The sequence below is a fragment of the Pituophis catenifer genome, unplaced genomic scaffold (genome assembly GCF_029215685.1).
Source record: "Pituophis catenifer annectens isolate HBS135680 unplaced genomic scaffold, rPitCat1.0.hap2 SCAF_9, whole genome shotgun sequence".
NCBI classification, from domain to species: domain Eukaryota; kingdom Metazoa; phylum Chordata; class Lepidosauria; order Squamata; family Colubridae; genus Pituophis; species Pituophis catenifer.
Window position 1 is genome coordinate 491448 of NW_027256889.1, and position 12995 is coordinate 504442.

General features: G+C 54.3%; 2 protein-coding genes across 2 annotated transcripts; both read right to left on the bottom strand.

Annotated features, from left to right (window-relative positions):
• Nucleotides 1-720: 720 nt before the first annotated feature.
• LOC139321305 (cytochrome P450 2A5-like) lies at nt 721-2890 on the bottom strand. Its single transcript, XM_070949976.1, has 5 exons — nt 2699-2890; nt 1757-1919; nt 1505-1692; nt 1215-1356; nt 721-902 (listed from the first exon to the last, which is right to left on the bottom strand). The coding sequence occupies exons 1-5, from the start codon at nt 2873-2875 to the stop codon at nt 721-723; spliced, it is 852 nt and encodes a 283-aa protein (XP_070806077.1). The 5' UTR covers nt 2876-2890.
• A 2670-nt stretch (nt 2891-5560) lies between these two features.
• LOC139321430 (cytochrome P450 2G1-like) lies at nt 5561-9653 on the bottom strand. The gene is made up of 9 exons (XM_070950137.1): nt 9459-9653; nt 8774-8936; nt 8430-8579; nt 8162-8322; nt 7802-7978; nt 7263-7404; nt 6566-6753; nt 6333-6474; nt 5561-5742 (listed from the first exon to the last, which is right to left on the bottom strand). Exons 1-9 carry the CDS (start codon nt 9636-9638, stop codon nt 5561-5563), a joined length of 1485 nt encoding a protein of 494 aa, XP_070806238.1. The 5' UTR covers nt 9639-9653.
• Nucleotides 9654-12995: the final 3342 nt, after the last annotated feature.

Below are 12995 nucleotides of genomic sequence, written 5' to 3' on the forward strand. Positions count from 1 at the left end.
GAGCTTCTTGTGCCGATTAAAGCAAACCGGAAGCCAAGAGGAACTCTGATTATGGCGTCTGAGCTTCAAGGATTGCAAAGGAATTCCGGAATCCCAGCTGCTCTTTTCCCAGGAAGCCTGGAATGGATTCTTCAATGGAATCTTCAAGGATTCTTTCCCACATCTGGGCCGAAGAATCTCAAATTCTGCTCAGGACGGACAAGGGAAGGACAGGCCAGCTCTTGGCATCGCCTGGCATCAGCCTCAAGCTCCAGCTCTGCCTACTGGCACAGAACCCTTGAACTTGGCCTCTGCTTCCATTTTAGGTTGGCAAAGAAGGTTTATTCATGTACAAAACAGGTCACCATACAGAGGAGATTTTACAAGCCAGAAACCCGCCTGAGTTGGCAACTTCAAAGGAGAGAGGCGGGACTGAACTAGACTGTCTGAGAAGGGGGAGACCTGAACACCAGCTGAATTCCATGCCCCCCACCCAAAGCTGGCCTGGCTGGAGCTGCTGGAGGAAAGGGCACAGAGGTTGGGGTAGAGGAGCAGGAGCTGGAATGCAATGCAGGGGACGGGGTGCCCGAAGGTGCCAGGCTCTCTGGAGATGGAGAGGCAGCTGTGGTGCCCTCAGCAAGAGATCCATGTCCTTAGAGGGCATCTCCTGCAGCCAGAGGAAAGTGGTGGTGGTGGGAGATGTAGAAAGGAACGTTGCCAAGGCTCCAGAGGGCCCCCCCCTCAGCGGAGGATGACAGAGAACTCATAGAACTGTGGGATAGTTGCAAACCCCACCAACATTGGGGAGAGGTCGATGTCTTCAGGGGGCACAGCTGACTTGAAGCGGAAATGCTGCAGGATGCTGGTGAGGAAGAGGAAGAGCTCAGCACGGGCCAGATGTTCCCCGAAGCAGTAGCGCTTTCCTGCAAAAGACCAGAGCAGAGAGGCTGGTGGGCAGGAGGACCCCCTGGCTGCCTCCCCAATGGGGCCTGAGAGCGCACATAACTTGCAGATGCAACAGAGGAGTTGGGGGTCCCTTCTGCGGCTTCTGCATCTCTTTTGAATTTGTGCTTTGTGGAGGAAACTCACAACTGTGGCCAAGATGTGTTTCTGGACCAGCCCTCTGCTTATCAGTCCTCTGCTTATCAGGGAGGAAACAGGGTTGACTCTAAGGGGGTTCTATGAGAGGGTTCTCAGAGGCGACTTTCTGGCTTGAGAAATTGGGGGGGGCTCACCAGTGGAGAAGGGTATGAAAGCCTCATTCTTCTGGAACTGCCCCTTCTGATCCAGGAAGTGTTGGGGGTCAAACTCCTCAGGTCTTGCAAAATGTTTGGGGTCTCTCATCGCTGTTCCCAACATGGGGAAAATTTCGGTCCCCTGAGGGCAGGAAATAAAGGAAGCATCAATTACTCTGGCTGGGGATGATGGGAGGCATGATCCAATTGAGGTGGAAGACAGGCACCCTGGAGGACTACCTTGGAGCGGTAGCTGAAGGATGGGAGCAGAAATATCTCCCCCTTAATACCTTGGGAATTGTGTAGCCCCGTAACTGCACATCTCGGGTGACCCGGCGTGGCAGTCCCAGGGGGACAATGTCCCCAAATCTCTGTATCTCATGAATCATGGCTTCCGTGTAGGGCATCTGCAGCCTGTCCTCCATTCTGGGAGTCTGATTGACACCAACGACGCGGTCAATCTCCTCGTGGATCTTCTCTGGGGAGAGATCAGAAAGAGGGAGGGTTAGGGTTAGGGTTATGGCCCAGAGCCTGGACCATACCGTGGCCCTGGAATATCCAGTCAAAAGTGCCATGCAGTCCCCAGTCCCAGAACTCATTCGCCTGGTCCACCAGGGCCTCCTTAATGGCCTCATAGCCACACAGCACCATGATGCGCCGGGGGCCCAGCTGGAGCATGTAGACCAGCCTGTACTTTTTGCTCAGCTGCCAGAGAAACCGGGAAAGAGAAGGGGAGAGAATTGGCCAATGGAACAGAATTGGTCCTCAGGAGCATCTTTCCCCGGCTGACCAGGCCTGGGAAGAAGCTGCTGGACAGAGAGGGTCTCACTGGGGAAATCCATGGGGTGGGGCAACTGCTGTGGATTAACTTTATTTGACAACACGGTTCAACCCCTGGAACCCTCAGATACTGGGGAGGGGGTCTATTTGACCCACTCTAGTATGAGGTTATCGCTCCTGACTCTTTCTGCTATTTTACACCCACCTGTTTCCCCAAATTCTGCCCCCAGCTGCTCCCAAATTCCTACCAGCCTGGTTCCTGAAAAGGAATCCATCAGGAAAGGAATCAGGAATCCATCAAGCAAGGTGTGGCAATTATGAAAGATTTATTTTTATTAAAATGAAGATTTAAAATATCGGGATCTTCTCTTCCTGGACTACAATTGCTCTCTCTCTTTCTCAAGCTGGGTTGTTCTACTGGGGAATCTCTGTCTGCTCGGCAACTAAGAGTCAACAAGTGCTTCATGGCACCTGATCAACCACCAAGCAATCCTCTTCCTCTCCCTCTATCCTAGGCCCTCTGAAGAGGGGGACCGGGAGAATCCCCTTCAAGCTTTGGGGTGCTGGGCTCTGCCAGCTGGCTGGTCTTTGATGCCAGGGAGTCCAAAGCCAGCAAGGGCCACTTGAGCTGGTCAGGGGAAAGGTAGGAAGGGGCAGGCAGAAGGGCAGGGGGTTGGGGCATAGGGGGCAGGAGGAGGCCTTACCTTGATGAGTGAATTGGGCAGGTTGTTTTGGTCTATCCAGAGCAGGTTCCCAATCAGGGGGAGGGGCGTGGGTCCAGGGGGCATCTTGCCCCTTCGGTGCATTTGCTGCCAAGAGGAGAGAACCAGGCCAGCCAGGGCGATGACCAGGAGGAGGGTCCCTGCTCCCAGGAGATCCATGGGGATGGGCAGCTACAGCACTTCCCAGGGGCTGCCTAGGGGAGAGTGGCTCTCTAGGGACCTAATATAGGATCCGGAAAGAAATGCAACACCCACCTCATCATCCAGGTTGAGCAACAGCCCAGGTCTCTTCTAAGCCAGGCAGAAGAGCGAAGCCTGCCTAGGGCGTATTTCTCCCCTTTCTGAGATTTGGCGTCTCTGCTCCCAGAGACTGTCCGGTCCAGCTGGGCCTCCATGCCCCCCTTCTGCACAGCCCAGCCAGGGAGATGTGAACTGATCAATCCCCCGAAGAAGCAGAAGAGGAGCAGGTGGTAGCCTGCTCCTCTAGCCACAGAAGGCTGAGGAAGGCTGGGGGAGGACTTGCAGCAAAGGCCCCCGAAGCTCCCAAGATTGCAGGCTGGCGGGGGACATTGCGGAGCTGCCCTCTGGTTGCCCTGAATGCAAGGATGGGTGCATGCCATCTCTGGAGTCTCTCCCTCCCCTTTCCTGCATTAATGGGCAAGGAGGCAACTCTGGTGAGGGTTTTGAGGACGGGAGGCACCAAAGGCTGTGATTCAGGGACTGCCAGCATGCAGGGCAAGGACCGTTCATGGATGAAGCTTTGGATCAACTGCAAGACCCAGAACTGGCAGCCCAGCAGTCTTGGGGGGCCCATCGCTAGGCCTCTGAAGGGAAAGGCTGTGGCCAATGGGAGTTGGGGTCCCCCTCCCACATGCTTGGAAGGGGGGATGGAAAGGAACCAAGAGATGCCTCAATGATGGGCGGGCAATGCCCACAGCCCCTCCAGAAGTGATGTGTGCAGTGATGGGGCAAGGGAAAAATGCCATCTTCTCTGGAAACCCCTCCAGACCCCCACAAGCACACGGCTGCTCTTGCACGGTTCTCCCAGGTGGGAATTGGCTGGAGCTGATCCCAAGGTTGTGCAATTCCTCCCCACCCCCACCCCGACCGTCGGACTGGCCAAAGGCCTGAGCAGGCGGCTCTTTGCACCCGCTGGAGCAAGGGTTGCCTCTCACACCCCACAGCGCTACTGCTGATAGGGCTATGGAAATGTCAGGACGCCCCCCCCCCACTGCCCTGCCTGGGACAAGGGAAGAGGGGCTTCCTGCGCAAAGGAAGGAGGGCTTGTCCAGCTAAGTCAGCCCTAAGGAGGGACCTCTGCACTTCAGTCCCCTGTGGCTTCTCCGTGTTTTGAGGGGTCCAAGAGGACCCCTTAGAGTTTCCCTCTGGGAATCACTCTCCTGGGCTGAAGCTGACCCAAGCAGAGGCCACCTATTGAAGCCCTCTGTGTGTACACGATATAGATGTCCTAATCCCGTAAATTTAATGCATAATCTCTCGATAGTAAAACATGTTTTATTCTGTGTTTGAACTTTGTCCAAACTCTGTACAGGATCATTCATAATAAGTATTTTCTTACTAAATCCAGCATTTTGTTCTCTTTCTTCCTAAAACTTCTATGTCTTCACAATGTTCATAATAAAAGGAATATTCATAGGAAACTAAAAAAGGATTTCTGAAATAAATTCTGCTTAGGAAGGTTGACTGCAGCAGCCTCTGTTTCCACAGTTTCACTCACTTCTCCAAGTCTAAATATCTTGTTATTAAAATACAGATTTTTTTGTGGGTGCTTTCTCTAAACAGGCTTTTACTTGTAGTTTTAAAGGTCAGGCAGATTTCTAAGATGAGTTAACACGTATGAGAGGAAGACTGACAGAAGAATCTCTGGAATCACCATTGCGTATAAAGGCAGCTCCTGTATACTTTCTGGGGCTGGGAGCTTTCAGGCCCTCTCTTGGGGGGGAAGGGGGCAACACACCATGACCAATTTATCCCAACCAACTCGCCGTGGGACAATTTAACAAATACAAAAGTTATATTGATTTTGATGGAACCATGTTCAATAATCATAAAATAAAGTCAATCCAGAAGTGTAAGTGTTACAATAATGTTGACAAAAATGTGGTCACCAATAATAAAAGTAATGCAATGCAATGATTAATACAGCGTTGAATTGTCCCGCAGCAGTTGGCTGTGGTGGGCTGTCCTTGACCTTTCTTTGGGCCATGAAGGGGCTGTGGGAGGCTGAAACACGAGAGGAAGCGTCCAGCTAAAGAGCCAAACAGAGACAGAAGGAATATGTCACCTTTAAGGCATTTTGTTTTAATACCTCCAGATGGTTCTGCGACTGAACTGAGCACACTCCGCTCCAAATCTCTGTCCCACCCAGTCATGGCTGGAGGCTGGGAGAAGGTCTTAGGTGGGGTGTGGGTGCAGCAACCCTGTATGGGCACCAGTGGGGCAGAGAGAAGAGCAGAGGCCAGAGCTCCCAGCTGGAGGGCCAAGCGGGGCTGGGATGGAACAGGGTGCCAGTTGATGTGGGTGGGGGGAACAGTTTCCTCAGGGCTGAGTACAACTGGGATGCTATGGGCTCCTCCGCAGATGCCCTCCCTGTTCCCCCTGATTGGGATCTGGACAAGAACAGGGGCTGCTCTGAGGAAGGGGCCCATTTGACCTAGCAGATCCAAGAGCATGTGATCTGCTTCAACTGGCCCAGCCAGAGGCAGGGAGGCGCCCAGGGCAAGAGCTGTCTGGACGGAAACGTTTCCCGGGTGGGGTGGCTGTGGGGCTCAGACAGGGCAGCATCAGGAAGGGAGCTGGAGAGAAGCAGGCAGATGCCCGGGGTCAGCGGGGCAGCATGCTCAGCTGGTAGACGGGGGGGATGTTCCCAAAGCCACTCATTTTGGGGGAGACGTCGATGTCCTTGGGGTGCAGAGGCGACTTCAGCGAGAAGTTCTGCATCATGGTGGTGAAGTAGAGGAAGAGCTCCATCCGAGCCATGGCTTCCCCCAGGCAGACACGTTTCCCTGGAGGAGAGGAGAGACGTCGGCCGGAGAGTCTGCCCACAAGGAAGCCTTGTCCACCGAGGAAGACTTTCCCCCTTCTCTTGGCCTTGGGGGTCACCATCTTTTCAAGGCCTCAGGTAGGGAGGGGGAGGGCCATAACCTGATGGAGGGATTTGGCTGAAGGCCATGAGTGGGCTTATCATGGGGGGGGGGCCTCAGGCCAAGGCCACCACTCTCACCATCACCCCCATCTTGCTGGCCGAGAGAGCCAATGGGAGGGCCAGGCCAGGGGTCAGAGGGTCAGCCTGGAGCAGGCCTCAGGCTTCCAGGGGCCAGGCCACCCATACTGCCCTCCTAAGACTGATACTGCCTCCCGAAGAGGGGGGGGGTGTTCCAAGGGAGCTTGATGGGCATCGGAGGCGGAAGCTATTTCTTCTTTCTGGCTGTAAAACTGCAGCTCAAATGGCCAAAGCAGCTCTTTGGGAAGGTCCTGCCTGGGTCCCGAGGCAGCTCTGCCTTTTGGCCTCACCTGTGCTGCCCCTCGCGCTGCCCTGTCAGGTGCCCCAGAGCAAGGACAGCTGAAGAGAAAAAGAGCAAACCCAAACGCTTACCAGAGGAAAACGGTACAAAAGCCTCATTCTTCTTAAAACGGCCGTTTTCGTCTAGGAAGTGTCCAGGGTTGAAGTTCTCGGGGTCGCTGAAATATTTGGGGTCCCGTAAAGCTGAGCCAAGCAAGGGGAAGACGTCCGTGCCCTGAAAAACACAAACTCAGAATGAAGCTCCATTCACCAGTGATGGCCGAGCTCATCGCTGCACATGTCTCCTTCCTCTCGGGGAGCCTCACCTTCGGCAGAAGGTACCCCCGGAACTGAGTGTCCCGGATCACCGTATGGGGCACTCCCATGGGGACAATGTCCGTCACCCTCTGGATCTCGTGGACTACGGCATCCGTATAGGGCATCTTCAGTCGGTCTTCCGTGGCAGGAAGGCGATTGGGGCCGATGACCTGGTCAATCTCCTTGTGGACCTTCTCTGCCGAAACATCAAGGAAATGCTTTTGGAGAAGCCACAAGTGGGCCAGGCCTCTCATCCCAGTGGGGGCCACTGCCTCGGGCCCCTTAGCTAGGAGGCCGGGCAGACCTGGGTAGGCCTCTGAAACTGAAGAGGTCCAGAGCAGCTCACTCCCCCTCCCCCCTTTTCCAAGCCCCACGGCCCCCATTCTCACAGCCAAGGCAGAAGCGTCAGGTGGGAATAGATTCACCCAAGGGACACATTCCCCCCCACTTTATTTCATTGGGGCCACCCCGATAAAAATTACTCTGCTCAGCCACCCACATTCCTGTTATAGCCACAGAAATATTCCTGCTGGCTGCCTTCTCCACTTTGAACAGGTCTTGTGTAAGCTCTTGGGGTGAATGCTCATGCTCCATTCAGACAGCTGAGATTCCCACCCCCTGGGGGGGCTTCCCAGAATCTGTGGGGAGGAAGCTACCTTCCCTCGGACAAGTCCATGCAAACAGCTCAGAGTTTGGCCAGCCTACCTTCCACTTCTGGGTATTTCATCAAGAAAAGGAGTCCGTATCTCAGGGTGGAGCTCACGGTTTCTGTCCCAGCGAAGAACAGGTTGAGGGTGGTCAGGACCAAATTCTTCAGGTTGAATTCAGTGGAAGGGTTTCCTTTTTCCTTCGAGAGAACAAACGGCTTATCTCAGCAGGGCGTGCACAGTGAGTAGAGGAACCGTGTAAGAAGCAACGTGGATTCAGAAAGTCCAGGTTTACAAGCCACTCGCTTATTTAGTAGCTGAGTATTCTGGAACTGAAATGCAATGATGGCTCCCCAAAACTACTGGGGGAGCAGAGGGAAGCAGGCTGGGGAACACTAATCTAAGGTGGGGGACCTCCTGCTGTCACCAGATGGGTCCACCCTCTGTGTTGCAGGGAGAAGAAATGGCTCCTGAGATGGCTTCCTACTCCTTCATAGTCTCGTGGGACGGACTCCAGTGGGAATTTCCACCCATCTCCCACTCCAGCCCATCTTCTAGTCTCTCAGATTTCTGGGCTTGAGAAACTCCTGGCGGTACCTTCTCCATCTGGATGAGGAAGCAATCGATGAAGTCGCGAGGGTTGCTGGGATCCAGTGTTGCCTGGTTGGTTTTGATCTTCCTGGCAATGAAGTCCTTCAGGTCCTCAACCAGGTAGTAAATGCGGTTGTGTCTTCCCGGCAGGTACTGCATGATGCAGGAATACATGTCATAGAGCTGGAAGGCAAAGAAAAGAAACCTGGTGTGTTTGTTGGGCAAAATCGGTACCCTGGAATTAACCAGAGTCAACCCAGGAAGACTGGGTTGCTCCCGGTTCTGCAAGGGAGAGCCCAGTGGGAGGACCCTTCTGGCCCACACCCGCACACCTGGCAGAAGGCCTGCTTCAGAATTGCCCACTACCTGTGCCAAAGGGGTGCTCATCTCTATAAAACTTTCATTGATCATTTGCAGCAGGGAGAGGAAGGTCTTATCCTCGTAGTCAAAGCGGCTGCCAAAGACAACGGAGCTGATGACATTGGAGACCGTGCGGCTCAGGAAGAAGGTGGGGTCGAAGGGCTGGCCTAGAGACAGGAAGCAAAGGGCTACCTGAGGATGAAGCTTTCCCTGAACCAGAGGCATGGAAAGCCCAAACTCCATTCAGGTGTTGCTGGGTCTGGTCATCACTGACCTTTGGTTTTCCTGATTTCCTCCATCAAGTACTGGGCCTCTTCCTGGATCCGCTCTTCAATGGACCTCTTGCCCATCCCAAAGTTCCTCAAGGTGGTGAGGGAGAAGCGACGGAGCTGCTTCCAGCGTTCCCCATTGGCTAAAGCGACACCTGGAAAGCAAGGGGTCATGCTTCCTTTGAAGGCACCCTCTTCAGTCCCATAAAAACAATTCCCTCTCTGAAGCAATGAACCACGCAGAAAATGAGAGTTCCCCCACAATGTTCCCTCAACCTCCCACCGGCTTCTCCTTCTGCTGGAAAACCTGGGTTCTCTTGGGGAGATGCCCTGGATCTGGTATACTCACCAAAACCATTGAAGTTCCGGTCAATGGTGGCTATTTCCCCTCTGCCACTGAATTCCTCACCCTGGTCCACCAGAGCTTCCTTCACTGTGTCGTGTCCACACAGAACCACCACCCGCCGGGGGCCCAGATAGACTGTGAACACGGGACCATATTTCTCTTTCAACTGCAGGAAAGACCAAGGACAGAAGTTCATGAAAGGCTTCCACTTGGGGTCGTGGCAGCAAATTTAGGCCAGAGGCAGGATAGTTTTTCTTTTGGGGATTGTCTGGTGAAACCCAGATCTTCGATGACTCTAAAATGGATTTAGATTGATCTACTCTCTATGAAGGATTCCAACAGCCTTGAGGAGCCTTCAGTGGCACGTCCACGGTTGGGAGCTGCCCATCCCTGGGGCCTGCTTATTGTAGAGTCAAAAATAGGGTGGCACTGCCATCAAGCCCTGGAGCTCTGGTTGGCTATGGTGCTGCCAAACCAGGCTTGAGAAAAGCTCTTCCTCCATTTTTCATGGACCCCTGGAGATTCTTGAGGAACCGTGTGGGGGTGTGTGAGGGGTGTTCATTCCCAGAGCTTAAAATTGCTCCTTCTGGGTAACCTGGAGCTTCTGCTCAGCCACCCCATGAAATTGAACACCTCCAGTCACCCTTTCTCCCCTGCACCTCCTTGCACCAAAGAGGGGACAACTCACCGCCAAGAAGGACTTGAAGGGCTCGCTGGTTTTCACCTGCAGGATATTGCCAAGGAAGGGCAGCGGGGTAGGTCCTGGGGGCAGCTTCCCTTCTTTGTGCATCCGCTTCCACGCAGAGATGAGCAGCAAGCAAGAGAAGCAAATGCCGAGGAAGATGCCCACTGTGCCCCCAAGCTCCATGATGACCAGGCGGGAAATGCACCTGGGCCCCCCAGGACCTGCTACTATTTATCTGCCTCTCCCGGCACTGAAACCCAGGAGCTGAGCAGGAAAAGAAGATTGGGTTTCAAAGCCACGTTTGTTGGGTGCCTGGCAGGGAGGGAGGGAGGGAGGGGGCATCTCCCTGGGCAGGAAGGGCTTGTGGAGGCCTTCTGGCCTAATGCAAAGGGAGCTATACCATCTTCCCATCCTAACTGGGACAGGAAGGCAGAATCTCCACAACCAGAGTTAGATGTGCCAGAGACTTTTCTGACCCCAATGGAAGGGGCGCGTCTGCCTTTCAGAGACTGGTGAGTTTTGGCCACTCAGTCGAGAAACCACCCAGGAGAACCCTCCCCCTTCAACAAAGTACAAGAGAGTAGAACAAGAGGGGATGCTGGGATTTTTTGTCAGCAGATCCGGATGGCCAAAGGACACTTCAAGGGTGGTTTGGAAGTGTCTTATGGGGGTCTGGACTCCCAGAGGTGATGCCTCTGGGCACCAGGTGAGTCGCAGACAATTTCCACAGTGGCTACCAGAATCTTGACTGAGTGCATTACAAAATATGTGTTTGCTTTGAGTTAAAAAACAAAGAAGGAATTGTGAAGTGCTGGAAGGAAAGGTACGTCCATCTTGAGTTTTGCTTCCCAGAAGGGCCAGGAGGGAGGCCGCGCTTGCGCCAAAGTTTTCTCTATGGACCTGCCCAGAAAAGAGTCAAAGTCGGGAGGAGATGAAAACAAGCTTTCTTCTTGGCTAGAGCAGTGTATTGGGGGGTGGGGGTGGCCCTCTAGCAAATTCCAGTGGCTTGCCAGACTTCAAAGAGCAGGGAGGGGCTGCTTTGGCCCCGACTCTCCCTTAAGTGGTCCTTGGGACCAGCTTCCCTCCCCCGCTCTCCCCACAGAGAAGCCCAACGGGCAGGATGCCAAAGGAGCCAGGACCTTTATGCTTTGTTTGGGCCTGTGCCCGCTGCACATCAGGCTTGGCACCAAGGCCACGATTGGCAAAGGCTGCCCTGTCGTGACCCCAGAGCTCAGCCGGCGGATTGCTTCATTTGCCATCAACTTCGAGCTCGTTCCTTCTTAAGTGAAGGAGAATGAACAAGTAGGGTGCCAAGAGTCAGCATCCTGCCCTTGAACTCAACCACGGACTCTCTTCCCTTCCATCCTCAGTTACATAACCGCCGTCCTGCGAGGGCCCCTCTGGAGGAGCTGCCCCGACACTGACGGAGGGTGGCAGTTATGTAAAGATGATTGAATTACCTCTTGACTGATATTATATAACCTGCTGCAAGGCAATAGTCCTCCCCTGCCCTCTGTGGCTTCTGTCCACGTGTGGCACAATCCCTTGGGAAACAAAGTGGGGAGCCGGGTGAGGGTCAGGGCTAGCCAAGATGCCTCTGGGCTTGAGGGCTGCTCTGGGAAGGTTTCCAACGTGGAGCTTCCATTGAGGAGACAGCTTGGCTCATCAAACAATCCTGTGAACTCTGCACAGGCACCTTTGAGCAGGAAAGGGCGGGGTGTTTTTGGCAATTTCCATGAAGAAGGACAACCGTCTCAGTTCTGTGGGTTTTTTCCTTTCTTGCAACACGTCCCTTATCATTTTTCCACTGAAAGACTCAGAGGACCAAACTTTGATGTTATCTTTTGCTGAGGGCTAAGAAGGCAGCAGGCACAATCTGGCCCAGGGAGAACCAACACGGGTTGGCATGAAGAGGGCTGGAGTTTGGGGCCAGTTGTCTGAGTTTCAAGGAAAGGTTGAGATTACGGCCTTCCCTGGGCTCAGGTAGGGGGCTCAGCCAAGGGTCCATTTCCCACCACGCTGTGAGTGTGAGAGTGTTTGCGTTGCTGGACCCGGCCTCAGAGAGAGAGGCTGCCCGCCCTTTTGAGCTCTTGGGGAAGGTCTGTTCTGGGATGGCAAGCAAGAGGGTTATCCTTTCCCCAAAGCAGCGGCACCTTCTCTGGACTGCAGGGGCTGGGAAAACTTCCTGCCCACCCCTTTCTGCTCCAGAGGTCTGCTTGTTTTGCTCCAGTAGAGGGTGGCGCATCCACCGTAGAACGTGGCCTTGCCCGGCTGGAATGCCCCTGCACATCTCTCCACTGGCAGGGGCACGCGGCTGCCATGGCCCCAGAGACTGGCTCCCGGGCTGCCTTCATGTTCCAGCTCTGGTGGCAGTGGACAACATGTGGTCCCAGAAGGAACGGTTTCAGACATCTCCTCCACGCTTGCTGAAGGAGCCCAGCTGCTGAGGGCCCCCAGGAAGCAGCAAATCTCCCCTTTTCCCTGCTAGCAATTCACTTGTGCCAGGAAGCAAGTAAACTTCCTTGAAGTTCCCTCCCCTCCCGTATATCCACCCCAATGCAATGTTAAACATCGGGTTCTGCTGCCTGCCTTGGCCTCTGGATGTGCTCTTGCCCTGTGAAATTCCACTTGTGAAAGGGGTTACACAACACTCACTCGCACAATCTCTCCTGTAAACACGATGCTCATTTCTGTCTTGGTTCCTCGGAAACCAAGCCAAGCCGCCTCCCTCCCCGGCCCAAAGAAGCCAGCAAGCGTGCAGAGGAGCCCTGGCAGACAAAGGGCTGGGCCAGGAGGGGATGAGCCCCGTGAGAAACCCAGAGAGGGCCAGGAAACTGGAGCCCTTCCCCGGAGCTCCCATTGTGAGTGGAGAAAGAGGCTTAACCAGGCAACGGCTTATGTAAAGCTCTCCCCCTTCGCAGGGCAGGCTTTGCCAAGCTCACCAGGGTGACCGGGGGGGGGGGTGCTCAGAGGGTCACAGCCAAGGGGACAGAGAAGAGACAAGGCTCTCTTTAAAATAGCTGCTCTCCAACTGCAAAAGTGTCCCAAGCATGGGCAGTGGATGAAAAGAGCATCCAGAAGGGCTCCATCCAGGTCAGGGGTCGAGGAGGCTCAGGCACTTGACCTCACCCCCCATCATGCCACTCAAGCCTTGCTCCAAACCAGAGTTTTGAACAACCTGTTGACACGTGATGTAACTGGATCTCAAATGTTTATGCTATGCATTCCTCTGGCTGATGGTTTCTTCAGATAGAAACTCAACAGGTGAAGCAATAGTTGGCAGCATGCCCCCGGGCATTTGATAGGGTTTTTCTCCCTTGTTGCCTTAGTTGTGGTTGTGTTTCTGTTTGTCGAGCCCTGTGGCTGCAGGACAGGAGGAGAGTGTTAGAGTTTCAGAGGCTGGCAGCATCCTGGGCCTGGCATACCTCCTGGCCTCAGCACGGTGTGTAGGCTTGCCCAGAAGTTGGCAACTGGGCTTCAGCTGGCCTGCCTGACCACGGTTGCTGCCACCCAATCCAATGCCCACTGTGAGGGCTGTGT

Coding starts and splice junctions, on each gene's coding strand:
- LOC139321305 (XM_070949976.1), bottom strand. CDS start 2,875: ATGGATCTCCTGGGAGCAGGGACCCTCCTCCTGGTCATCGCCCTGGCT. Junction 1,693..1,756: donor CTGGATATTCCAGGGCCACG/GTATGGTCCAGG, acceptor ATCTCTCCCCAG/AGAAGATCCACGAGGAGATT. Junction 903..1,214: donor TTTCATACCCTTCTCCACTG/GTGAGCCCCCCC, acceptor GGTCTTTTGCAG/GAAAGCGCTACTGCTTCGGG.
- LOC139321430 (XM_070950137.1), bottom strand. CDS start 9,638: ATGGAGCTTGGGGGCACAGTGGGCATCTTCCTCGGCATTTGCTTCTCT. Junction 6,754..7,262: donor GAAATACCCAGAAGTGGAAG/GTAGGCTGGCCA, acceptor ATGTTTCGGCAG/AGAAGGTCCACAAGGAGATT. Junction 5,743..6,332: donor TTTTGTACCGTTTTCCTCTG/GTAAGCGTTTGG, acceptor CCTCTCCTCCAG/GGAAACGTGTCTGCCTGGGG.